This window comes from Drosophila suzukii, chromosome 2R, assembly GCF_043229965.1.
Source record: "Drosophila suzukii chromosome 2R, CBGP_Dsuzu_IsoJpt1.0, whole genome shotgun sequence".
NCBI lineage: Eukaryota > Metazoa > Arthropoda > Insecta > Diptera > Drosophilidae > Drosophila > Drosophila suzukii.
Window position 1 is genome coordinate 3345360 of NC_092081.1, and position 25538 is coordinate 3370897.

The 25538-nt window shown below is 38.4% G+C and overlaps 6 protein-coding genes across 14 annotated transcripts; 5 read left to right on the forward strand and 1 right to left on the reverse strand.

Moving 5' to 3' along the window:
• Positions 1 to 172: 172 nt before the first annotated feature.
• On the forward strand, positions 173 to 12922 carry LOC108019904 (uncharacterized). 8 transcript variants are annotated; one of them, XM_017087999.4, is made up of 5 exons: positions 173 to 462; positions 520 to 657; positions 12044 to 12173; positions 12233 to 12304; positions 12363 to 12922. In XM_017087999.4, the coding sequence occupies exons 2-5, from the start codon at positions 555 to 557 to the stop codon at positions 12520 to 12522; spliced, it is 465 nt and encodes a 154-aa protein (XP_016943488.3). In that variant the 5' UTR covers positions 173 to 462; positions 520 to 554; the 3' UTR covers positions 12523 to 12922. The 8 variants fall into 8 exon arrangements, with proteins under 8 accessions (XP_016943488.3, XP_065719669.2, XP_016943482.3 ...); XM_065863597.2 differs by lacking the exons at positions 173 to 462; positions 520 to 657 and adding an exon at positions 1328 to 1481; XM_017087993.4 differs by lacking the exons at positions 173 to 462; positions 520 to 657 and adding an exon at positions 4103 to 4274.
• A 125-nt stretch (positions 12923 to 13047) lies between these two features.
• Positions 13048 to 14354, forward strand: LOC108019903 (antigen 5 like allergen Cul n 1). The gene is made up of 3 exons (XM_017087992.4): positions 13048 to 13535; positions 13594 to 13988; positions 14039 to 14354. Exons 1-3 carry the CDS (start codon positions 13413 to 13415, stop codon positions 14310 to 14312), a joined length of 792 nt encoding a protein of 263 aa, XP_016943481.3. The 5' UTR covers positions 13048 to 13412; the 3' UTR covers positions 14313 to 14354.
• On the forward strand, positions 14125 to 15628 carry antr (antares). Its single transcript, XM_036814032.3, has 3 exons — positions 14125 to 14527; positions 14581 to 14972; positions 15145 to 15628. Exons 1-3 carry the CDS (start codon positions 14399 to 14401, stop codon positions 15446 to 15448), a joined length of 825 nt encoding a protein of 274 aa, XP_036669927.1. The 5' UTR covers positions 14125 to 14398; the 3' UTR covers positions 15449 to 15628.
• Positions 15629 to 15860: 232 nt separating this feature from the next.
• LOC108019671 (antigen 5 like allergen Cul n 1) lies at positions 15861 to 16972 on the forward strand. Of its 2 annotated transcripts, none has more exons than XM_017087561.4 (3): positions 15861 to 16028; positions 16082 to 16539; positions 16598 to 16972. In XM_017087561.4, exons 1-3 carry the CDS (start codon positions 15897 to 15899, stop codon positions 16905 to 16907), a joined length of 900 nt encoding a protein of 299 aa, XP_016943050.2. In that variant the 5' UTR covers positions 15861 to 15896; the 3' UTR covers positions 16908 to 16972. The 2 variants fall into 2 exon arrangements, with proteins under 2 accessions (XP_016943050.2, XP_016943051.2); XM_017087562.4 differs by having other exon boundaries at positions 15863 to 16028; positions 16619 to 16972.
• Positions 16973 to 18311: 1339 nt separating this feature from the next.
• On the reverse strand, positions 18312 to 20150 carry Or49b (Odorant receptor 49b). Its single transcript, XM_017087598.4, has 4 exons — positions 19681 to 20150; positions 19129 to 19511; positions 18870 to 19079; positions 18312 to 18597 (listed from the first exon to the last, which is right to left on the reverse strand). The coding sequence occupies exons 1-4, from the start codon at positions 20111 to 20113 to the stop codon at positions 18496 to 18498; spliced, it is 1128 nt and encodes a 375-aa protein (XP_016943087.3). The 5' UTR covers positions 20114 to 20150; the 3' UTR covers positions 18312 to 18495.
• An 818-nt stretch (positions 20151 to 20968) lies between these two features.
• On the forward strand, positions 20969 to 22929 carry Cyp9h1 (Cytochrome P450 9h1). The gene is made up of 2 exons (XM_017087514.3): positions 20969 to 21754; positions 22068 to 22929. The coding sequence occupies exons 1-2, from the start codon at positions 20969 to 20971 to the stop codon at positions 22902 to 22904; spliced, it is 1623 nt and encodes a 540-aa protein (XP_016943003.3). The 3' UTR covers positions 22905 to 22929.
• Positions 22930 to 25538: the final 2609 nt, after the last annotated feature.

Here is a 25538-nt window from a genome sequence, read left to right on the forward strand (position 1 = left end):
TTATTAATATGTTTATAAAAGTATTATACCATTTTGAAATATTTAAGTCTTTATTTTGTTTAATTTTTCTGCCATTCAATTGGAATCGATAGGTACACTGGGCTGTGTTTAGTGAACTCTCTATCGGTTGCCTTCTATCGATTGCGCACTAGACACATCTTTCGCAGTGCTGTAAAACGTTTCACACAGTTGACGGCACTACTCTTAACTTGTTATCGTGCTATATTTTATTATTTGCAGATTAGCTGCTGATAAGATTTTATAGCCAATTCCGATCAGGCTTCAATTAGGGCCTTTCGATTGAGGAGCAAAGTGATATTTTGCTGAATTCCACGTGTGCTTCAGGAAAATAATTAAATTCTGGTAATTTAGCAGTGCATTTTTAATGCACTAACTGCAACAAGTGGAATTCTCGAGTTTAAGTATTCAAAAGGCGGAATAAACAGTAACATTAAGCCAAGCGTGAGTAACCACAAAAAGTATAGCTACATATGTATATGATTTAATCTCTCTGCCCAGTGGAGGAATTCGAATTGGAGGATATCGAAGGCGCAATGGATTTCTGGGGTATTTTCATGTTTTTCCTGCTCACTTTCCTCATCATGAGTTGCTGTGGATATTGCTGTACCAGCAGACGCCAGGGTGCAGTTTTGTCAAGTAAGTAGAAATACAAACATTGCTATTAATCAAATAAACCCCCTATGAGTCATTTTTCCACCACAACAAAGAGGGTGGAATTTAATTTGCTTAAAAACAATTTCAGATTTTTAAATGGATGTGTGTGAGTCGTATATACAAATCCTACCACTTGTATTGTTTTCTTATTATTTAGTAAAGCCAAAATATGACTTGTTTATTTACATACTTAGTCATGCAATATAATAAAATGCAGTCCAAATAAAGCGAGAGAACTTCTTAATAATAAAGAGAGTTTTTTCACTGGCTATCTTTAAGACTTCGCTTCTCCACTGATTCGTAAACAAAATCAATTATGCTCAGCCATAAACCTAATTTACTTTATCAGCATGTGTCCAAGTAATTATCTAATTAAGTTTATTTATATGCTTACCGTATCTTATCTTATTTACCATATGTTTTGTTCCTTTCTGACAAGGATTTCCCACCATTAAGCTTTGTGTACAGCTAGATAAAAAAGTATCTTTTGAATTCCACCACAATTTAATATTTATTTAAATGACTCATTTTCAGTAGTGCTTGTTTGATAAGGAAATGATTAATTTTTATAGATAAGTAACTGACAATTGTACCCATGGCACAGCAAGTCACATTTTGTAGTATTCCTCTGACTTTTAAACTGAACGCCTCGTTAAAAACTTTTAAAATGATTTACATATACTTCGATGTGTGGTTCCCCATTTTAATGGTGTTTTTTATATTGATTCTGATATTGATCCTGTTGCGGGTTCGTCGAGCCCGTCGACTTCGAATGGGTAACTCAACTGTGATCACTGCCGGTGTAGGCAAGTTATTAAATAAAAGTAGCGTGATGATCGACGGTCCTATATCCGATTCGCGGAATCGCGCGAGACAGCTAGGCTATCAAAATCTAATCATAAGTGCTTCATGTCCAAGTCGATCTCAGATGCTTGCCTTAATATACAAATCGTTAATTATACCCGTTACTCGTAGAGTAAAAAGGATATAACATGAAGAAGAAAGCGTTTCCGACCTTATAAAGTAAATGTAAAGTGAAGAGCAAAAGTGATTACATGTTTGCAAATATTGACTGTTGGCCCGGTATCAATACACCAACTATAATAATCCTAGACCCTTATATGACTCCCTGCGTCATTTTTGGGCCCCTTGCCAAGTCGCATTTCTTCAATGAAACATATATAGGGGTAGATCTGTTATATTTGCTGTGATGATTTGTATACCCTTGCAGAGTCAGAAGTTTGTATCGCAGCGAAGGAGACGTGTCCGACTCTCAGTTTTAAAGCTATCGGGATAAAACCTTCCCAAAAGTCATCTACTCTTGGACTATCATTCGTTAAATATTCTAGAATTTCGAATAAAATTTAAAAAAAATCGGACGACTTTATCACATTGCTGCTGTAGAAACGATCGGGCAGTTAAGTCAAAATATTACAAAGATCGTTATGTATCGTTTATTAACGTAAATTTAAATGAAACATTATCTTCTTCTGAAATTAGTTTTTAGTTTTCCTAAAATCGGAAAGCTCTGTAGATACAATCTCCCACGGTATCGACCTTAAAGGGTATAGATACTTCAGCTTGCCGAAGTTAGCTTCCTTTTTAGTTTTACCTAAACTGAGTACATGCGAGTTGATTTTGTTTTTCATATTTCATTTTATTATGTTTTGTGTAAGAATTTTTAATATATTATATTGAAAGAATAAACAACAATAATATGCGTTCCATTGCTTGGATAAAAATTTTATTTAGCGCTCGAGCAGTCAACAGCTACCCACTGTATATATTCTTTATCAGGATAACTAAACAAGTCGATCTAGCCAAGTCCGAAGAAACTATAAACACTAAAAAGTGGGATTAAGCATACAGATTTTAGGACTCTGACGCACACAAACGTTTGCAATCGTTTTAAGTCAAATATTTTTTGTTCTTCCTTTAAGTGAAATGATATTAAGTTATATTCAGTGGTGTTGGAATTGGGCGATAGGGAGTTGATTAGGTGCCCACAAATAGTATAGACAAGGTTCACAGGAATCCAAAGAAATAACATGTCGTTTACTTAATAGTTAACTGACATTTGGTTAATTTTATTGAACAGGAAAAGGTTCGAAGAACAAGAATTTTACCTATTTCATCATAAGTTCCCGTGGTAGCTTTAGGATATAGTAACTCGACTGGCAAGCATTTTTACTCTAATCAAGGTAAACTCGATTTGTAAAGGTCCATGTCAGTAGTTGCAGGATACAGACGTCCGATCTGGTCCGATTTTATAATTGATATGCGTTCACATACTCTAGAACGATTGGAAAGTTTCAAATCATTTAAACTAAGCTTGCAAAGGATTACAAAACAGATAGGCAGACGGAAATGGCTATATCTACTTGTTTAGTGATGCTGAGAGAGAATTTGTATAGGCTCGGAAAAGGTTTTTTTTCAGCGTTACAAAATTTTAACAAACTTTTTTAAGCCTCTTCAAGTGTGTTGATATTATCTTATTACAAGGGGAAATGTGTGGAGGGGTTTTTTGTTAAAGAGGTTGGAATGTAAAGATTTCACAGGTGTAGCTAGGGTTTGTTGATTGTAAATTATGTCATGATTTATAAATATAATATAAGAATGTTTTAAATACGTGAAATAATATACTGGAATTGTTTTTGGAATAATATATATATATATACTTAATAGACTATTGTTTCACTGAGATTAAGCCGTCCCAGGATGTCTGCACTTATGAAATAACTCACTTCAATCCGATGTTTAGAAATAGGATACTTCTTAGCAGATTTTCCATAATTATTGCTTCAGTACTTGAGACAGACTTTCATTTACCCTGTTTCTGCAGAGAAGTCTATCGACCGGTCTTTTTCCTTCTCGGTTCAATTTTTTACCATCTACGCTTGGTTCGATAGGCATAATTTAAATCTTTGATTCCTACTGACGTCAGTGACGATCGGAGATTTTTGAGCACCGTAGACGGTAATCGCATCAGGTTGAGAATCCCCAAGAGTAATAAATATCAAAATCGAAACCATATTATTCTTTGGGTTGATGCGGACTATTGACGCAGGTTTCAATCTGTAAACACGGTCTCCACTTGAGACTTTTTATGGCTTTCCCCCGATTCTATGCTAGCTTTTAGAACCGGGACTATATGGCGTCTTTAAGGCGATTAAACCATCATCACAGACACAGTAAAGGGTGCTAATCTTATCGGGTCTGTGGAAATCCAAAGACATTCTGGACTGTTACAAGTGTCGACGATGAAGCTCACTCAGTTCGTAATAATCGTTGAACGTCTGCGCAATGATCACTGGGATCGCATCAAAATTTCGCATAACCGTGACGTAGTTTAAACACTCTTCGAACAATCCTAAAGACTGCCTGCCAATCGAATTTATTAGTTAGTAATCGTTGATAAAAAGTTACAACTGCTATCGAAAAGATGCCGCACGTTCCGGGCGAGAAGGATGTGGAGACCTCGACTATCATCCTGTGCTCTCTATTCGCTGTGGGCCTTTGCGGAGTTATGCTGCTCATAATACGCTCGGCGATCCGCAAAAGGAACCAACGGCTGGCGGGCAAGGCCGTGATCGACGCAAGTTAGTATATCGTCCACTGGAAAACTGCTTCCTGTCCTCTGATTTGTTAATGCTTCGTGCCCTTCCGAGTTGGCAGATACAATGAATCTGCGAAATCTAATTTACAAAAATTGTGTAAAATAAAACTGCCACCAACGGCTTAAAATCATTTCTTGGGATTTTATTTTGTAATCTAGTGTAGTTAGAGAAAATACTTAATAAAATATTTCAAGTTTAATCCATATGGTTTTTCTATGTTAAAATAAAAATAAAACATACTAGGATAGATTTAACTTAGAAGGTCACTACATACCACATGATAGGGATAATCATCTAAAGTATAAAGTGGATTAATAATTTTTTTTTTCATTAAAAAAAATTAATGTTGAACATATTTTGTATGGCCCTTTTTTTTTACTGTGTTGGGACTCAAATAGTATCTAAGCAAAATTAGCTAATCCATGCCCATTTTAATAAGACAATTTTTTTGGATTTATTGTATAAATAGCACTTTGTATCTTATTCTTACTCAGAATCCTATTTTAGGTTCTACATAGTTAAGTCTATTCAAAAGTTTTAGATCGTTTTAGAGATTTTTTCATGAGGACCTGAAGACAATGTCAGGTTACTGAAACTCCTTTTGTACAAAAGCATTATCGGCTGAAAACACCATTCTTTATTTAATCATCATTATTGTAATTTATAGTGGTTTGGTTATCAGTTATTGCTGTAAACTTTGTTCGAAAGGTATTTTTACTTGACAAATATTTTATGCCCTTTCAGAGAGTATTATAATCGACTTTTGAAGTTTCCACAAATACTTTAACTAATTGGGTAGTAGATAATTACAATTTGGTTTTTTTAATTATAAATGTAATTCTTTTAAAGATTATTTATATAATTTAGAGAACTATTTTCTTGACAGCATGTGTTATTATGTACGATGTATTAAAAAATGTTTAAAATATTTACTTTGGTGCACATTATAGAACTACACAATGCTTGTGCCAATTCTGCCCACCCTGTCTATTTATAGTGTAGTCTCTCTGCTGAATTGGTAGAAGAATTCACACATATTAATATTTCAGTCATCTAAAGAAAAATAAATGTTTCAAAATATTCCGTGTGATTGGAATATTGATAAGAGACTTCGTTACTCACTCTCTTATCGAGTGCTAGCTAAGTAAGTTCGAATTTCATTTTATTTATAACGAAATGATTCGACTTTATAATGTTCAGTTTGTTAAAAAGTTTTGGATCTATAAGTTGTATTTTTTCGTTGCGCTCGAACGTGCCTGTTAGTTTTATACAATGACAAAGCCACATTACTTTAACTATAATGCACTTTCGAAAGAATGGAAAATGGTTTACGTAATTTGTATTCTTATTGCTTTTTGCGGGTCGATCATAAAGTGTTGCTGCAACCGAAGTGAAGAAGGTATTTATCTTGTGAACACATTTTAAATAGTCGTAAACGTTATTCCCTAAATCCATGTGTTTACACTTGTTGAATATTTGATCAAAAGCGCTCGATTTTCTGCTAGGGCTTCGAAAAGATGCTGCAATAAAATGATTCTAGCGCAATATTTTGTGAAATTCATTTAGAAAGACCAGAAGCTATATTTATAGAAGCTATATATACTATGTATCATTATCATTGGGTTTCTTTGAACACTGAATCATAAATTTAAATGTAATTTTTTTAGTAAGCTCTACTTTTAACTTGTACATTTGGATCATGAATATATACTTACACTTTTTATGGTCGGAAACGCCTACTTTAACCTGTTACATACTCTGCGACGACTACAATATAACCCTTTATTCTTTAAGTTAGGGGAGACCTAAAAAGGGAAATATAAACTGAAAAAATGGTCATCTTCATAGCAAAACTAGATTGTACAACTTCAAATGACACAATTATAATTAAAAGGGTAATACAAAATATTTACAACGAGAGATACAGTAGTGCATTTGTTTTTTAGATTTATCATTTTCTATGGCAAGTATCATTTTAAAGTATTTTGCAAAATTAACTTACTTTTAGAACTTCTTAGTGGTAGAAAATAGTTAACTTTATTTATCTCAATGTGTCGAAGCCAAACAAATTGTAATTGTGTAAGCAGGCGCGGATCAAAGGGTCCGAAAATTTCTCGTTCAAATTTCGGTTCAGATCTGCTCCTGAGTTGGATTTATATAAATTAAGAACAATTTAGTAAAAATTATAATTTTGATTTAACAAAGTATTGAAACTAGTTTAAAGCTGTTTATTTTCTTCAACTTGGGAATTTTTTATACCCGTTAGTTTAACGCCATTAACGCTAAAACCTTTCTAGCACTTACAATTTTATTATTTCTGAAAAATAAAAATGAGATCTTGTTTTGATTATAAATGACTATCTACATGCCAAAAATTGTTCCATTCGGACCATTTATAAAAAAAAAGTTATAAGCAAACACTACTTGTATATCTCTATCTCCCCCGCTTATCTGAGTAACGTGTATCTGATGCTGATGGCATCGACTATAGCGTTCTCTCCTTTTTTTTTGCATCAGGATTGTTAATTTGTCAAAATGCAAACGGAACAAAATTGGTGCTCCTACATATGGGAAATATGAAACCGTGGAAAATAACGTTTTAAAAATGTTTTCTGTTTTGAGAAATTAAAATTGTGCGAAGCTCAAGTGTTCATTAGACTTGTAGCTACTTGCTTGGAATTTGTACTTTTTTGGAAAGCCCAAAAGCAAGCTGTAAAAATGTAAAAATGGGGTTTGCTTTGAGTTTAAACAAAAGTAAGGGAGATGTTCTTCGTCAATGTAAATCTAAATCTCTTTTAGTGTTTAATAATTTTAATGCTTGTCAATTACTTTGTTGCAATCATAGAGCTTAAGCCGAAATGAAGTAATATGATAACAAAACAAAACAGACGGAAGTGGTTAGTTCGACTCGGATACTGATCGTGATCAAGACTATATATACTTTATAGGGTTTGTTATTAGCAACCCAAGGTATGAAAAAAATGAAAATGGTCTCTGCAACAACAACCATATTTTAAATATCTTAACAAAAGGAACATCGTGAAGCATGATCGATTCAGTACAGGTTTCTCAGTCGCGTACACAAAACTGATCAAGGTCCATAATAAAGACTCCTTATATATTATTTATGGCATATTTTCTGCCAAATCTGTATTATAAGTAAATATCTTTTTATATACCCTTGTGTTTTATACCCAGATGTTATAGGTTCAGTGAGAAGTTTCTTGTGCAGTTAAGGAGTATATATATTCTTGATTAGCATCCCTAGACAACTCGATATAGCCATATCGGTCTGTTTTAATAACGTTTGCGAGCTCAGCTTAAGTTTCAGCAATTTTAAAAAAATATCTGCCCGGTTTACTGGATATCATTATGTGGTTTGGTTCGGTAGTTCGTTTAATTTAATTTTTTTCCTTTGATTATTTTAAAGTTACGTTTTTTTAAGAACGGGGTGGTTGTAATGAAACCTAAAATTAAAGTCACAAGTTTTCATCGCAGTGAAGAAGACATTTTTGATTTCATTAAAAATATTGGATTGGAATTTGTTTAAAAAAACCCAAAAGCAGGCTAAAAATTTAAAAAAAAATAATCTAAATTTAAATTTGACAAGCGAGACAGAGATTCAGCATCAATGTTTCAATTGGGATGGTTTTAGTTTGCTTTAAAGACTAAAAACTTTGTTATGAACATTCAGTCGGAACGGGTTAATTGTGCAGATAAGAAGAAAATTAAGTCTAAAAGTTCTGGTTTCCAAAGATCACAATCTTACCTAATGATAGCATTCGATTGATCAATAACATTGTGTAGTTTATTCTACATGATTTAATTAAGTCCGAAAACCATTTTTTTAAAGAGTACATTTTTGTAAAATGGCTTTATAACATCTCCTTGGAAAAAGTCTATGTGGGTGGGTTCCGATATCGCAACGGATGTGATTGGTTGCACAACTGGGGAATGAATTCAGTTTCCCGATCTATTCACAACATAAAGCTTGGATTTTTCCTCATAGAGCAAGTCTAAGCTATCTTAAGCACAAGTATTTTTGTCATCGGTCCGATCAGTTCACTTGCTCGGTTCGTTGCTGTCAAACGTGTTTGCTAGATCTACACAATGTCGTATCCCTACGATAATAATGAGTCGTTTAAAGAAAAGATTCCAGTAAGCTTTTACCGAGTTATCATCATTGTATTCGCCATTCTTTGGATTCTCTGTATGTGCTGCTGGAAATATTGCTGTAAAAGTTGTAAGAAAGGTATGGGTTAATTAGACAAATTTTTATCTAATCTGTAAGGTAAACGAAAGTTTCTCAGTTTTGCATCTGCCAAACAAAAAGTAATTTTAGTTCCGATACATCTTTTAGTTAGTTTGTAACGTTTGCAGAGTAATCATGAATTTTCTTTATATGAATGTGCCAAAATTAAGTTCCAATGAGTTTGACATTGATATGATCATATTGTTTGCTGCGTTTATCATTATTCTGTGCGTTGGGGCCTTTTATATATGCAAAAAAATAAAGAAAGGACAAAAAATTAAAGGTATAAGTGGTTAGTAATTTTTGTATCTGTTCTCTCATCTCAATATTGTATGATATGTTCCGTATTAAACTTATACAAGTTCTTTCGTAAGTTAGAAACACGCAATTCAATCAGTTTTATGTATTAACTTAATATTTTGGCTTGTAGATGTTATGTTTGTAGCTTCAATTTAAATTGCGAGGCAAATATAACGCAATTAAGCAAAGCTTTTCGACCCAATATTTATTGAAAACTTAACAAGTTAAATTGGTTAGCTGTGTATCGGGAATATAATAGATAAGTTTCATAAAGATAGTTTTTGCAATGGTGCTTATTGTTACAATTGCTATATTATTTTTTTCGCTTATGTGTATGATCTTGCTATAAAAATTAGAAGGAGATTAAAAAGGAATCATTTAAGTTATTCTATTAGTTTACAACTGAAAAAAGTATGTTTAAAACGGACGAGCCTTCAAATACAATTTAGTTACCAGCTTAACAACAGATTTAGTCATACCATTCTGGGCAATCCAAAAGTATAATCCCCTTTGAGTCACCATTTACAATCTTGTGTATTTTCTTCATGTAAGTAATGGTAATTCTAAACGGGAAAAGTTTGCCCACATTATAGCGATTATAGCACCTCAACTCTTGCGAACTGGTTTTTTAGTTCAAGCAAGCTTTCGATGTCGTCACTCAGAGCTTTTGCGGTCGATTTCATATTTCGATCTTGTAAATGAATATTATACGATTATTGGTATTGCCCACTATATAATATTGGTGCTTCCTATCTGCAAAGTCAATTTTATTTATTGGTGAATTTTTCAAGTCATTGTCTAACAGAAATATTAGATTGTATACGACGTGATTTCAGTTATCAACTACATTTGAAGTCTTTTGTATAAGTAGTCATAATCTCAAAGAATGTAAAAAATCAGCAGTAACAGAAATTGGTTTACTTTTTCTATAAAATGCAATAATAATACAATATTATAGTTGGAAAATTTTCCTAAATCGACCCCTTATCCAATTCCATGAGTTGTAAAACTCAGAGTACTTGAGGAACCCCTGTGATGAAACTGCCCGCCTATCTTTGTATTATTAGATTTAGGACTTGTTATGAAGTGGGTAATGACTGGTGGTTTTTATTATACTTGATATACTGATAGGACTGACTGTTACTCCCTGCAATTTTGGATCACATTTCCTATTGTGTGTCAAAGTGGTGGGTTTACTTCTAAATGCAAATAAATAGATATTAGTGAATAATGGTCACATAAAAAGTTAATGTGTTGACGTATGCCCAGAATTGCTGGGTTATTCAGAAAATGATTATGGAACCCATTTAGTTAGGTCGCTGACTTTCATCATGAATGCCACCATTTTGGATGTGTTTGAGGATATTTCCAAGCGACTTCAATTTAACTGGACATTTCTGGCATTCGAGGCGGAAATCCTAGCGGTTTTGTTTGCCTTAGCTGTTATATATGCATTAATTATTGCCCGTGACTTGGAAGATTTTGTTTTTCTAAACCATTAATAAAGATATTTTCGATATGTATAACGAAACATATATCAGTTACCTTATGGAATTCCGGGAAAGTTATATAGTCCACATGTCTGTTTTTCGCATAACCTACAAAATATTCTTCTTGGGGTTAATCGGTTTAGTTGCACTATATTGGAAGCGTCAGCAAGCTCTCGGCGATTTAAGTAAGTTATGATAATGGTTCGAAGTGCTGTTATCACTGATAACTGCTATCTTTATGAGTGCGATTGCCCTTTTCTTTGGGCATTACGGGCACATTTTCGATTGCCGATCCGGAGGCTTTAGTTCTTCGCTTTTGTTTAGTCTTTGTGCGCCGCTTACTCAGTCAGTATCAAAATCATGGATGATTCGGGCATCTACTGGATACTTTTCTTTACCCTCTCCGTATTCTTCATGACATCCGCGGCGGTATTTTTGACCCGTGGACGAACTCAAAGAGCGGCACTTACGAAGGGTGCAGGTGTGTTTTCGGGGATCTCCCTTTTGAGGCGATAACGCCGCCCGTTGGTTTCCAATAGCTGTCATGAACAAATAACCAACATATCATATTCAGTTGGTATCGTGAACTCACTGGTGTAGCACCTGTTTAATTCGAATAAAATAATATTCGCGATGGAGCCGTATATTATTCCCATCATTGCATTCTCAGTCTTCTTAGTGATTTCGTCATTAATGTGCCTATGTTTCTTTTGTATAGCCAAGAAGTTCAGATCAATGGGTAAATAAGTAACTAAGTGTTTTGACTTATGTAATATTGAAGCTGTTGTGTATTGCCAATACAAGTGATAAACAAACTAGAATGAGAGTCCGGAAAAACATGTGTGTTGTTTGGCTATGTCACCACCCGCTTATCGCATTGGCCATATAATCGGCCATTGATTAGACATGGGCCGAATGAGTGGGTCTCTTTGATGAGAGCTTTGCAGTCTGTTCTGTGTTCGTCTGGAAGGCGTTTGTGTTTTTCCAGTTTAACCCGTCAAATCATCGAAAATGTGGGCATTCTGGTTCGGATTATCTTTAGCTTTCACCATATTTTTCGTTACCTCTATTGTGGTTTGCATAAGGCGCAAGCAGAAGGCAGCACGAAATGTTGGCTACACAATCAGCGAGGGCGGTGGTAAATACGTTGACTGAACAATTGGCAAAACGACAACATTTAGGAAAACAGTTAATTTGAACTTTAATTTTTTAATTTTATTATTCAAAAGTCTAGTACTTATAGTACTTAAATGTATAAATATAACATAGTTTTGTTATTAGCCGTTGTTATAAATAAAGTTGCCGATCAAGTTGATAAGATTAAAATTAATGAACTACCCATAAACAATAAATAAAACACTGAAAAAGGGGAAAGGGAAAATTAATGATGTCATAGTTTCATTAGATTTCAACTTATTTATGTTTATAATTACATGGTCAATTGCCTTAAGGAAATATAAGACCAGGAACAATTATTTCGTACCCCTTTTTTATCAAGAGTCCAAATTTTTAAAAAATACTATTCTAGAAAATTTTAAATTTTGTTGAGTGTTAAAGCGTACCGAATGGGGAACTTTTTCGTACTGATGAGTTTAATCAAAAACGGGAGCTTATCGGATCTGCGATTCGAGTGGTTGACGATGACTCAGAACTATTGGCACAGCTCTTTTCCGTTTCTAATTTTCTTGTTCTGCCTTTACTCTTTGCAGCGCCCGTGGTGGTGACCTCCGCCACGCACACGGCTCCCGGCGGATATCCGGTCACACAGTTGCCTCCGCCGGGCTATCCGGCGGGCAACGCCTACGTAGCTCCCGTTGGATATCCCGCCCAGACCACCGGGTAAGTGCGGATTTAAAATGTGCCCGGAAACTCCTCTAACGGCTCTCCTTTCTCCGCAGCAACGTGACCGTGCAGATGCCCATGCAGATGCCACCCCATAACCAACAGCAAATGCCGATGCCGATGCCCGGGTAAGTTGAATCGAAAGCCTCTGCAAAAAGCAAATAATAATTAATATCTTTCACACAGCATGCAAACGCATGGCGTGGCCTATCCTCCGTATCCCGGCGCCGGGGCTGCCAGCATGAATCCTCCGCCCTACGACATGGCCATGGCTAATCCGGGACCCAGTGTCATGCCCTCCGGCTATGAGAAGCAGGCTCCCTACAACCCCAACTTTGGGCAGTGATTGCTAACTGCGAACTGAAAGTGACACTTATTTGGAGGAGACCCTCTTCCGCCTCGACATAGCTTTTATACACTGCTGAACACATTCGTTTCGATTCCTCTTTATATGTATTACCCAAATGAACTCCAAATAGTCAGCGATATATTTCCAAGCGGCCGGGGGAAGAAACCAAAGCAAAAGCGATCGCACAACGAGCCATTTTTGTATTGCTTGTGATGTATGTATGTAAAATGAACATATAACTTAAGTGCAACCTAAATTTAATTTATACACCTATGTTAAGGAACCCCAAAAAGAAAACAAAACTGAACTACATGAAGTGTTAATTGTAATAAACTAGCGAAGTGCACGTCAAATACAAGCCTGTTTTTTCGATGTGCACTTCCACAAAAACCAGAAATGCAAACATGTTTTCAATTATTCCATGAAATCGAACGTTGTTGCCAATGAAAGTGCAGTGGTTAAATGTGTTTCTAAAGATTACTAGTGGGTTTAAATTGGCATTGTTGCAATCGAGAGCTTTTGTGTATCATTTTTGATTTGTGTATGTCGGATTATGTATTTTTTACTTGGTTCACCCTTAGCCGAATCGATTATTCGTCCTGCAGTTTTGCCTTTGATTATTCATTTGATGGGATTTATTTCATGCCACCAAAACAGTGATTAAAAAAATTGGGGAACTGGTAACGTTGAGCACTTCTCATTCTGGACTACTAATAGACCATGCAATTCGAACACAACCTATTGCCTAGAGGCTTAAACTGGATTTGTTACATGTAGGAAACAAAACAGTGAAATTGCCATGCTGCTTTCAAGCATTTCAAATTGATTTTTCAAGGTACAGGTTGAAGATTTCCCATTTTTATTTTCACTACACCAACCGCCACCAAATGTTGCTCCTTGTACCGACCCTTTTAATAGTTTTTATCACCCAAGAGGTGTTATCCACGGATTACTGCGACAAGGATCTGTGCCAACCGGAGATAACGCATATCGCTTGTCATAATTACGGGGTGAGTTGAGGATGTTATCTGCATAGGTAGATTGATAGTAAGTTACATACATTTTCAGGACTTTGATGAGACCTGTGGCAGTGGAGCGATCATCATGAAGTTTCCCATGCATTTGCGTGCCCATCTACTGGCCGTTCTGAATGACTTCCGTAATACAGTGGCTCTGGGACAGTATCCATCCTTCAGTCCGGCTGCCCGGATGGCGACTCTTCGTTGGCACGAGGAACTGGCCGGATTGGCCAAGTTTGCCTTGCGCCGTTGTGAGAATATGGACGATTACTGCAGCAACACGGATGAGTTCAGATATGTGTCCTATATCTACGGTAGTACCAAGTGGTTGCACCAGGAGAAGACCCCCAAATCCATTATGGAATTTGTGTTGCAATTTTGGATGGATGATATAAAGACCTGCACGATGGCCCACATTAATGCCGAGAAACCCCCCAAGGACAGGTGAGGACGGTAGTTCCATGTGGTGAATAGTTATCCGAATTTGATTTCAGGCACTGTCGCGGCTACTTCACCCAACTGGTCCAAGACTTGGCTGCCCACGTCGGCTGTGCCATGATGATGCGAAGGAGCCAAACCAGCGGACTTTATCAGTACGGAGTCCTTTGCCATTTTTCCCGCGGGAAGATCGCCAATGAGCTTGTCTACCGCGAGAGTGCGCACCCGGGAAGTCGCTGCTATGCGGGAACCCACTCCATATATCAAGGGCTCTGTTCGCCCGAGGAGCATGTCAATCCCAATGCCCTACAATTAGGCGAGCTTAATTAAGTTGGTCATGCGGAGTCTAATAAACTTAGGTCTTAAGTTGGATTAAGCCGTGAATTTAAGTGTTACTGCCACGCTGACTGGTCGACATGCGGATGTGGTATCTATGCCTGTTCTTGATAACGCCAGCCGTATCCCTGTTTTCGCGGAACAACACCCTATGTAGGCCCGATCTCTGCATGGACTCCGAGGTCCACGTGGGCTGCTTTGGCCGCAAGGTAGGAGCTCCAAGTCTCAACCTTTCAGTGGCATTTTAAAAAGGCTTTTATAGACATTAGCCAGTTTGTGCAAGAAGGGCAACATCATTCTGCATGTAAACGGCGGCTTGAAGTACGGCATTCTTCACAGGATCAACCTGCTGCGTAACTATGTGGCCAGTGGAGCGGGCAACTTTTCGGTGGCCGCTCGCATGCCGACCATATTATGGGACTACAATCTGCAGCGGCTGGCCGATCGCCAGGTGCGCCAGTGCAACGAGTTGGGAAAGTACTGCGCCAACACTGCGGAATATCACTATGTGGCCACCACCGAAATTCGGAGCACGATGGGTCGGAGAAACAGCTTGGAGCATCAGATCTATGATAGAATGCTGCCGGAGCTGTTCTTGGATGTCATGGGTTGCCGGATGGACGAAAACAAACGAATTTTGCCCAGTAAAGAGGGGTAAGTAGTTAGAACAAATATTGGTTAAAAAAGGCACAAAATCTAGACAAAACAAATCTTAAAAAAAAAATGGTTGATAAGTTAAATTATTTTAGGCATTGAGTTTATTATACATTAAAAATAATAATAATAACAAGTAATAGCATGTTATTTTAAATACTTTTCATTTCAGCTCCTGCGTGGGCCACTACGTACCCCTGATTCAAGACCGTGGTGCTCGGATGGGCTGCGGCATCCGGCTAAAGACCAGGACAGAAACCAAGTCGAACGTGATCCTGATCTGCCACTTCTCGCGGGCCAACGTAAACAACCTTCAGCCGTACGAGGTGGGTCAGCATCCTGGCGAGAAGTGCGTCACCGGATCGAGCCAACTGTACCAGTTCCTGTGCAACGAGGAGGAGACCGTCGATGCCAACAGCATGGTGGTGCAAACCAAGATGCCCCTCAGCGCCAAAATGCAGAAGAGTAACACTTAAAGCTACACAGATAAAAATGAAGGAAATAAATTCGATATTCGCATGTCAAATAGATATCTATATAAGTTAATAAAGTCAAAAGAATACGAAACACTTCTTTGGCACATCAAAAACAGATAGTATTATAAAAATCTTATTATTTTGCTATTTTATAGGATTAATAAAATCTCTTTTGACTAATGCTCCATGAATAAATTGTTAACTGGACCAAAATGATACAAAACATCATCAAAAAGATCATCACATCGTGTCGATTTATTTTTCTGTGTACCAAAGTGTGTCAAATTTTAGGCGTAACCAATTGGTAAATTGAGTGGGGGTCAGTAAATAAATAGTAAATAGGTGCGATTGATAGCTTCGCTTGGCCACAAATCGATTTGGCGGCCTCGAACTCTATAAGAGGCAGCCTCGGGTGGCCGGAGCTGGCTAAACTGGCTGCCTCGTCGAGATGTTGGACACCGTGTGGCCGCCGCTGCTGCTGCTGCTGATGCTCCTGGCCCAGCAGCTTCACGCCTTCGACTACTGCGATCCGACCTTGTGTCCAGGACCCGAGAGACACATAGCCTGCAACAATTTCGGGGTAAGAGGGATCTAATGGTTGTAGAAGACCCCGCTGACGGCTGATCCTTTCAGGAGCTGGCTGACACCTGCGGTCCGGATGCCCATGTGGTGCGGATCACGACGGCCCGTCGCACCATGATCCTCAACGAGCTGAACGAGTACCGCGATAGGATCGCCAGGGGCGATCTCATGGGTTTTAGTCCGGCCACCCGGATGGCCACTTTACAGTGGGATCAGGAACTGGCCAGCTTCGCCGAGCTCAACGTGAAGCGGTGTGCCCTGGTCAACGACCACTGCCGGAATAGCGAGCAGTTCCGGAACGTGGCCCAGGTGGTGGCCGAGGGCGGTTGGCAGGGAGATCCCCTGCCCCCGGGAAGTCCCCCCAATGGCAGCCCCAATCCAGAGACCCCAGTGCCCGTCGAATACCACACCGAGGACGAGGTGATCAAGGCCACGCTGGAGCAGATGTTCGCCGAGTACAAGGAGTGCAGCATGCGGGATATCATCGCCTATAGTCCGCCCAGCAACAGGTAGGTGGACATCCCGTGGGGATTCTCTTCGGTGATTGAGTAGCGCTTACCTGACCAGAATCCTCCGCTTGCGCGTCAGCAAGTGCATAGCCTACTTCACACAGCTCGTCCGGGACAGCACCACGCACGTGGGATGCGGCATCCTCCGACAGACCAAGAACACCACCAACGAGGCGGGCCAGTGGCTGCCCAGCGTCCACCAGTACATGACCTGCAACTTTGTCCGGGCGGACGATGTCAATGCCCCCGTCTACCAGAGCGGCGATCGCGCGGCCACCGACTGCCGCAGCGGACGCAATCCGGTCTTCATTAACCTGTGCTCCGTCAACGAGATCTACGACTCCTCCAACCTGCCGGGCCTCTTCTGAGGTGGCAGGTCCTGCAGTTCCACAGTCAATTACTAATTATAATAAAAAGGAAAGGATTCAATTGATATGTTGGTTCTTTATATTGGGCGGTTAATTAATATATACAAATGTTCTATAAAATTTACCGTATATTAGGTTTCTCGAACAAAAAAATTAATTTTGTTCACAAGAGTAATTTTTTAGCTGGCACCATCCACCCCCTATGTGATTAATCCATATATACATAATTGGATTAAAAAAAGATATATTTTAGTTTTTTCTGTTTCTCTGAAATGAGTTTAAATGCTGATTTCTAAAATAAAATATTTATACACATTTATTGGTTAACAAATTTAAATTAATCAGTCTAATTCAATTACCAACACTTTGCAATTACCTCTTAAAAGAAACGTTATTATAAAAAATTAACTTCCTTGAGTTTCCAACCAGTGCTGCCATTTTGACCTTATTGCGGACAGATCTTTTATTTTGAAATTTGTTCAAAAATATGCCTTAGATCTGGGAGTTTTAGATGTCTTCATATACTGCTTGGATAATACCTATTTATCTGAATATTGAAAGAGACTATATTTATGTGTATATGTATAAATAAATGAATTGTTAAATTAAGTAAATAAATACGTAGTCGAAGGCCTCGTACCTAGCACTACACCTCCTATGTTAGTATTAGTTTTGTAAACTTTGCTATCATTTTAAATAAATAAATAAATTAGCATGGTCAAATGCTCATGTGCAGATGATGAGTCAGGGACAGGTAATTGAACTAGCTATTCAATAAATTTTAATTATGTACGAAATTGACTGTAAGTGAAGAGTAACATGAATATACTTTTGACACCTATTTATCCTTTTACGGTTTTTAGATGAAGTAAAATGCTCTTTAAAGCAGCTATAATTTTCATTCTAAAGTAGCTGCACTTGATGGCAAAATATGGGTATTATTCTATTAGTGCTTCCGTTCCTTTTACCCTGCGTCTTCCTATTCAAGCTTTTTGCTCGACAACAAAGAATCAAAGTTGAGCCACTGGAATCGCACTTTAATTCCATCACCATTATTATAATGAACCTGATTCGCCGACGCTACTCACCTGCAACGTGGCAGTCGAATTGAAATGTGTTCCCCGCTCCTTTTTGGCACCTGCCCGCCGGGCTTGCATCCTGCATCCTGCGGAATCGCTGTTTTCGCACCTAGGCGACTGCCAGTCAAAGTCAGCGGACGCAAAAAAGTTCGTTGACAACTTCAGCAAACAAATTTTTTTATCGCGCACTTGGCACACCTTTTCGTTTTATTTTTCGAATTGGATTCAGCCTTTTTTTATAGTTTCTCTCTTGTAGCGGAAGTGAAAAAATGGCAAACGCAGCGTGAAATACGCAGCAACCGCAAATGGTGCGCAGCAAAAAAAAGGGAAAAAATGTTATATATTTCTAGCTAAAAACGAAAACTTATTTTATTTTCATTTAATGATTTATTCAATTGTGAAATGTGCTCGATTGTGTTCAGAGTTAACACTAAAAGGGAAACGTGCGAGTTTTTGCATATGTCGTGTTTAAGCTATTTAATAAAATATTTCAATTTGGTCCGGTTCGTTCATCCATATACTCGCTTGAGGACCGTAAAAAACGTATACGTTGTGTTGAGTAGATTCTGAAAAAGCTCCAAGGTAATGGGTCGGACATTGCCCAGAAGTATCTGAAAGTAAAATAATTAATAGTATTAAAAAGAGCCAAATTAATTAAATTGGGTTGCTTAGGATGTTTTATTCCTAGGTTTTTTAAGGTCTGAAGAATTTGAAGACTTAAATCCAGCTTAACCTATTTCAAAACTTTAAAACTTTGTCAATTGTGAACCGATTCAGAGATTATTAATTTTTGATAAACAAATGATTAAAGCTGTTTCAGCCTTAAATATTATAAATAAACAGTTTGAAATAATATAACTTAAGGTTTATAAATGGGACTCACTGCAGCTGGTCGCTGAGCCCTCATCATCATGAAGAGGATGTTCTTGCGCAAGGGAACATCGAAGGTGTACCACTCAGTCGCATAGGCTGCGGTGGCTACTGCCAAGTTCTGTTCCTTCAGCTCGTTCGCGTACCAGTAGATGGCCAGTATTTGGGCCAGAATCATGTTTATGTACATGCAGACAATAATCAGTTGACTAGTGCCGCTGACCTGCGAAAATTGAAAATGCATTATGTTCCCTTTATGGATACACACTTACAATGATCAGCATAAAGAGAAGGGCACACAGAAGGGCTGAGAAAGCCATCAGCTCGAAGAGGAACATCATTGTGGTCAGCTCGTTGATACGATCCATATACTCGATGATGCTCTGCTGGTATTGAATGCAGGCTATAATCTCCTCTCTCAATTGTCGCGGAGCGCGGTCTCCGAACGGATGCAATGTGGCCACCTGGTGGAGGCGATGCTGCAGTGCCTTGCACCGCACTATTCCAAACATAATCAGTCCCACAATCAGACTCGTATACGGTATGTACATGCAGCACCCCATCGGCGTGATAAGCATCTGAAAGACGTACCACATCTCATAGTACGGCGACTCGTACTCATTCAGGCCAGGGATCCTACTACCAAAGGGAAGGACTGAAAAAATGTATGGACATAAATGTTTGGGTATTCTTAAATATTCACATTCAACAAATATATTCATTGTTTTTTAAAGAGCACCATCAAGAGGGTTAAAAAAAATAAAAGTACTTAACTTTATGATGTACACACTATTTAAACACTATAAAACTAAGGACTCGCTCACCTCTCTCGCTGGACGATAAGGGATACAGGCCGAAACCCATGGATGTAAGCATGCCAAAGAACAAATTGCCCCTGGCCATCAAGTGTCCCACCCGGTTGAGATTGACCAGAATTCTCGATATGTATGGATCGTTCAGACTCAACAGATCATAGTAGGCGGCGGTAAATTTCTGGATTAAGGCCACATATTTGTCGTGATCTGCTAGCAAAAGATAGGCGCGCAGCACCGTGTTGATCCAAAGGACGAGCATGTAGGAGTTTCGAATTATACCGGTTAGACCTTCATTAGTACTCATCATGTAGACCATTTGGGTGAAGATGTGGAAGGAGGCCAGTCCGATGCAGACGTATCGCCGTATATTTTTGTCATAAAGAAGGGCCCAGAAGCGAAGTATCTTAATATTCATGTAGATCAACTGGATATCCTCGAACATGGCTAATAACTTGTGTTAGGTTTCTTATTAAACTCTGAGCTATCCTCCTTGTGCCTGAACCTTTTATAGAATTTTTGTGGGTAGAACTCATTATTGCCCTTTAAGGGAGCATACAAGTTAACTCAATAGGTTAGAAAATATATTCTTTCGTAACAAGATAATTTATTTTAAAAAGTGTTTTTAACTTTGGGTTACTTTGATCATTATATTAATTAGTTTGAGCGATTAATTAACTAGACCGAACTTACATATGCTTCCAATAGTAAGACTTTAATAAATCCAGACATCGTTTTATTTTTTCATTTAAGGTTCGGCATGTATAAATATATTATTTACTATAACTTATATTTCAGAGTATAGCAAATCAACAATCGTTTTATAAAAATCTTTTTTGTGAAGGCCACGTCCTGCATAGACTCCCAGCTGGTCTCATTTGGGTGCAATTTCTGCCTAAATTGCCGATGATTTTGCAATATTTTTGCCATTGAATGGTAGAATTTATAAGCTGCATTTCATTGGCCACATATTGATTTCCTTTTGAATTATGGGCGGGGGAAGGAGGCGAAGTGGATGCCGTTTATCCTGCTTATAGCACTTCAATTTATTTTTCATTAAATAAATTTGAATGCCGACTCCGATTGGCAATTTGTCTAATGTATTTTGCTGATAATTCCGCTGCACTTTGTACATAAAATAAAGATAGTCTAATTAGCCTATCAACTAAATTATATTTACAAATAGATAAGGCATATCGATTTAAGTTAGTAAAAAACAACTGAAAGTGATCACTTGATAAAGAAAGAAACAGCTTTAATAAAAAGCTTTGATAGCTTTTCTGGGAGGGCAACACTCTCTATGAAATCAGTTGTTTTCCAGCTGTCGACTTTTGCGGTTCAATTAAGAAAATACATACATGACATCATGGATCAGTGGATAATAGCGCTCGGTTTGCTTTCTATACTTATCGTTTTGCTCTATAAGTGGTCGGTGGCCAAATATGATACATTCAGTGAAAGGGGCGTGGCCCACGAAAAGCCCTGGCCATTGATTGGAAATATACCCATCAAAGGCATGTTTGGTGGCATACCCGTTCTTAAGCAAATGGTCGAGATGAATTTAAAGTATTCCGGCTCGCCGGTGTACGGCATCTACGCCCTGAGAGATCCCGTGTTCTTCATCCGAGACCCTGAGCTCATCAAGCTAGTTGGCATCAGGGAATTCGATCACTTTGCAAACCACCACGGCATGCACAACAATATGCAGGAGTCGATATTGTCGAAAAGCCTTATTTCCCTGCGAGATGGTCGGTGGAGGGAGATGCGCAATATCCTGACACCCGCCTTTACAGGGAGCAAAATGCGCATAATGTACAACCTGATCCAATCCTGCAGCGAGGAGGGTGTCAGCCACATCTTGGAGCTTTTGGAGCTGTCGAAGGACGCGGCCATCGACCTGGAAGTGAAGGATTACTTTACGCGATTCGCCAACGATGTGATAGCTACCGTGGCCTTTGGCCTCACCATCAACTCGTTCAGGCGCAAAGATAACGAGTTCCTTCGGATCGGACAGTCCCTGTCCAAGATTAGCGCCTGGTCGGTGGCCAAGGCCGTGCTCCACGCCCTCTTCCCACGGCTAATGAAGGTACCTTTTGTCCAGGTGGCACAGACATTTATAATCAGCTTTCGATGCTTATTTTTGTATTGTGGGAAAATAATACAGAATCATCTCACTTTAAATGGGATGTTTTTATAACGCGAAAAAGGTTAAGGCTTTAAGTGGATTATTTTTATAACGTGAAAAAGGTTATTTACTTCTAAAATGGGCTGTATAAGAACTAGTCAAAAACACAAGCTGCATTTTTGATTAGAAACCATACATTCAAACATATATTTTTACAAACATTAATGTGTACAATTTACATATACAAATTCTATTTTTCCTCTGTCTCCTACAGCTCCTTCGCATCCAGGTGATGGACACCGAAAAAATTGATTACTTCAGTCGCCTGGTTCATGTGACGATGAAGTATCGGCAGGAGCACAACGTGATTAGACCAGATATGATTCACCTGCTCTTGGAGGCCAAGCAGCAGAGGCTCGCGGATCTAAGGAATCAGTCGAAGGATGCCCAGTACTATCCGGAGTTCACCGATGAGGACCTGTTGGCCCAGTGCCTGCTGTTCTTTTTCGCAGGCTTCGAGATTATCAGCTCGTCCTTGTGCTTTCTCACCCATGAGCTTTGCCTGAACTCCGCGGTGCAGGACAAGTTGTATGAGGAGATCCTCTCCGTACACCAAGAGCTGAATGGGCAACCCTTGACCTATGAAAAACTGACCAAGATGAAGTATTTGGACATGGTGGTACTAGAAAGTCTGCGGAAATGGCCACCAGCTATTTCAACAGATCGCGAGTGCAGCAAGGATATTGATTTGTGCGATGAAAATGGTGAGAAGATGTTCTCCGCCCGAAAAGGTGATGTCCTGCAAATACCCATATTCGCTCTGCACCGAGATCCCGAGAACTATGAGGATCCAGAGTCCTTCGATCCGGAGCGATTTGCAGAGGACCAGAAGGTTGAGTCCCGTTTGTTCCTGCCTTTCGGAGTGGGTCCTCGCAACTGCATTGGCAATCGCATGGCACTCATGGAGATCAAGTCGATTGTCTACCAATTGGTTCTTAACTTCAAACTATTGCCGGCCGAAAAAACATCTCGCGATTTGTTAGATGATATAAGAGGCCATGGTCTGAAGCCAAAGGATGGCTTTTGGCTCAAGTTCCAGGCACGTCAATAAAGTCTCAAGCATCCAAGCCAACTAATCGACTGCGGTTTTTCAATTAAAACTCGCATGCAGCAAACAAATTTCCATTAATCAACTGAGTTGGGGATGGATTTATTTAATTAATTTCAGGAGAGTGCACTGCAAACGTCTCAAGTTAATCGAGAGGGGATCGGGAAAAAAATGGCGAGGAAGTGCTGGTGACAGGCACTGGCTGGAAAATCTCGCTCGCTGGTTGTCCGGTCCACTTGACGCCGGAAAAACAAAAACTCCGGGAAATCGGGAGCAGCTGAGGGGCCAAAAGTTTTTGACATTCTCGTTATTTATGTGCTTTGGGGGTATTTAGGCAAAAGTTTTTCGGTCCGCCTAAGCAGTTAATTCGATATTGATTTATTCGCAAGTCAACAGCTGTGAGATAATAAATATTATGCAGCTCAAATACATATTTGAAATCTTACGACTTGTTGTCCAGGGAAAACTTTCTGTTTTGATTCCCAGATTTGATTTATAAAGCGGCCAGCGATTAAGCTTTGATCCGGCCAGACTTTTGGCTAAGTTTTATAAGCTCAAACTTGGTTGGTGGAAAATAGCCGAGAGGGGAAGAATCCGGGAGACTTTCCCTCTCAAGGGAAACAACAAAAGTTTACCAGGCGCGAGAAAGTCGAACTTTTTCTTTGCGTTTTGCATTTTTGCCGCACTGGATAATTATTTTTCTTGCCGCTGACGTTTGAGAATTTTGCCAGGATAAAGTAAAAAAATAAATGGGATAGAAAAAAATGACTTTAGTTATAAACTGAGTTGTAGTTTAAACATAGAACATTTAAAAAACGGTTTAGCTATCACATTTCTTCTTATCTAATGCCATTTTAAATGAGAGGAAAATAGTGAAAAAATCGCGCTATTAAATAAATATGTTAATATATCATAATAATACTTCCAAAAATCAGGTGAGAAAATCAGTAAGAACACAAACTTTTATTATTTGTTTATTATTTAAATCAAATAAAAGAGCATGAACTTATAAAGAAATCAATATTATATTAACTATCCAAGAAGATGAAAAATAAAAAAAACCTTACAGGCATTTAAAAAGGGTTGGGTATTCTTCACACCACTGAAGATTTCCTCTTTTCCTTCCTATAGAATGACAAGTTTTTTTCTCCCCCGAGAGCCCAGTAAATTGTGGAGAATCTTGCAATTTGTTAGCTTACAATGCCAGGGCAACATGGGCTTGACCATAAGCCGCTCCATTTGCATAATTATTCATTGCGCAGCATTATGAGCATAAATAAAACGACGCTCCACTGCACACAAACACACGAAGAAACATGTGAGGATAATGCCTTGTAGGGCATTATAAACCCTTGTAAGCGCCTGAGAGTATGCAACGCTTTTTGTTTCTTATTTATTGTTGAGCATTTTTTATTGCCCTGCCGCAAGTTGCTCCGACTATTTATGACCCACATTACACTCTGTTGCACTTGCAATCCGCCTGCAGTTTACTCCAACGGCATACCAATTGAAATAATATGTAAGGGAAGATCCAATTGGAGGAATAGAATCACCCGCATAAAGATTAATACCGAACAAAGTCGAGCAAACCACTCCACACAAAATGCGGGAAAGCCGCAAAGCTAGCTGTTGGAAATGAAACTCCGAAGTTCGGCAAAGCTCCAACTATTCTCATAAAAGTGACATGTCGGAATCTCTGTGTTCGCGAGGGAGTTTTGAGATTGTGTGCCTGGGACAACCTTAACACCGAAATACTCAATTAAATAAAGTTCAGCTCGAAATTGCATTACATTTATGAACGTGAGTGCCTGGCATCCTGGCAGCAATGTCATTGCATTTCTCGCAAAAGCCGCATGTTGCGGAAAGTTTTTCCACAAAATGTGCGTAAATAAAATCGTGTGAGAGGCAGTCAGCTTCAAGAGCGATAGCAATAAGGTTTCGGAATAAAAATTAAATGGGTAGGAATCTGGTTTTCTTTTTGGCTTAAAAGTCCTCTCGCATTAATTTGAACAATATAATGCTTAGAATTAGAATGCAATCGAATTTAAACGTGCTATTATGAAATGCCTCCTTGAAACTAATAGCTGTGGTGTCAACCTGGTAAACAAAACCCTATTTTTTAGACATTTATCAATTTTATGTGATAAAGGTCAGACCACATATTTAAAAGATCAATAATAAATTTTAAATTATTTATTTAGTTTTAAGCTTTTTAAGTATAATTTTTTATAAGTCTGGGAAAAATCATATTTTTAACCGTGTCAGGGTGATTAATTTTTCTCCCATTCAGAGCGATGATAATATTATGTGACATCGAACTGAAATTTAATTAACATCGATGCGGCCTAATTGAAATAATTGCATTTAAGGCTTAAAGCCACTTTGACTCGTTTTGTCTGGGTGGAGCATGTAGAGCAGTAACTATTGACAACCTGCAGACAAAGCAATTAATTTAATTCACAAATTTTGGCCTTTGCGCATTCTATGTAAATATATGTATATTTGATATATTTACAGTAACGTTTCGCAGTTAATATGCAGCCAATTGTTGGCAGTTTGCGGTTTTGCACAAATGCCGAGCTCTCGTTGGATTATTTTGCCGAGCTGTGGCCTCTGCCACTACTTAGCCAAATTGCC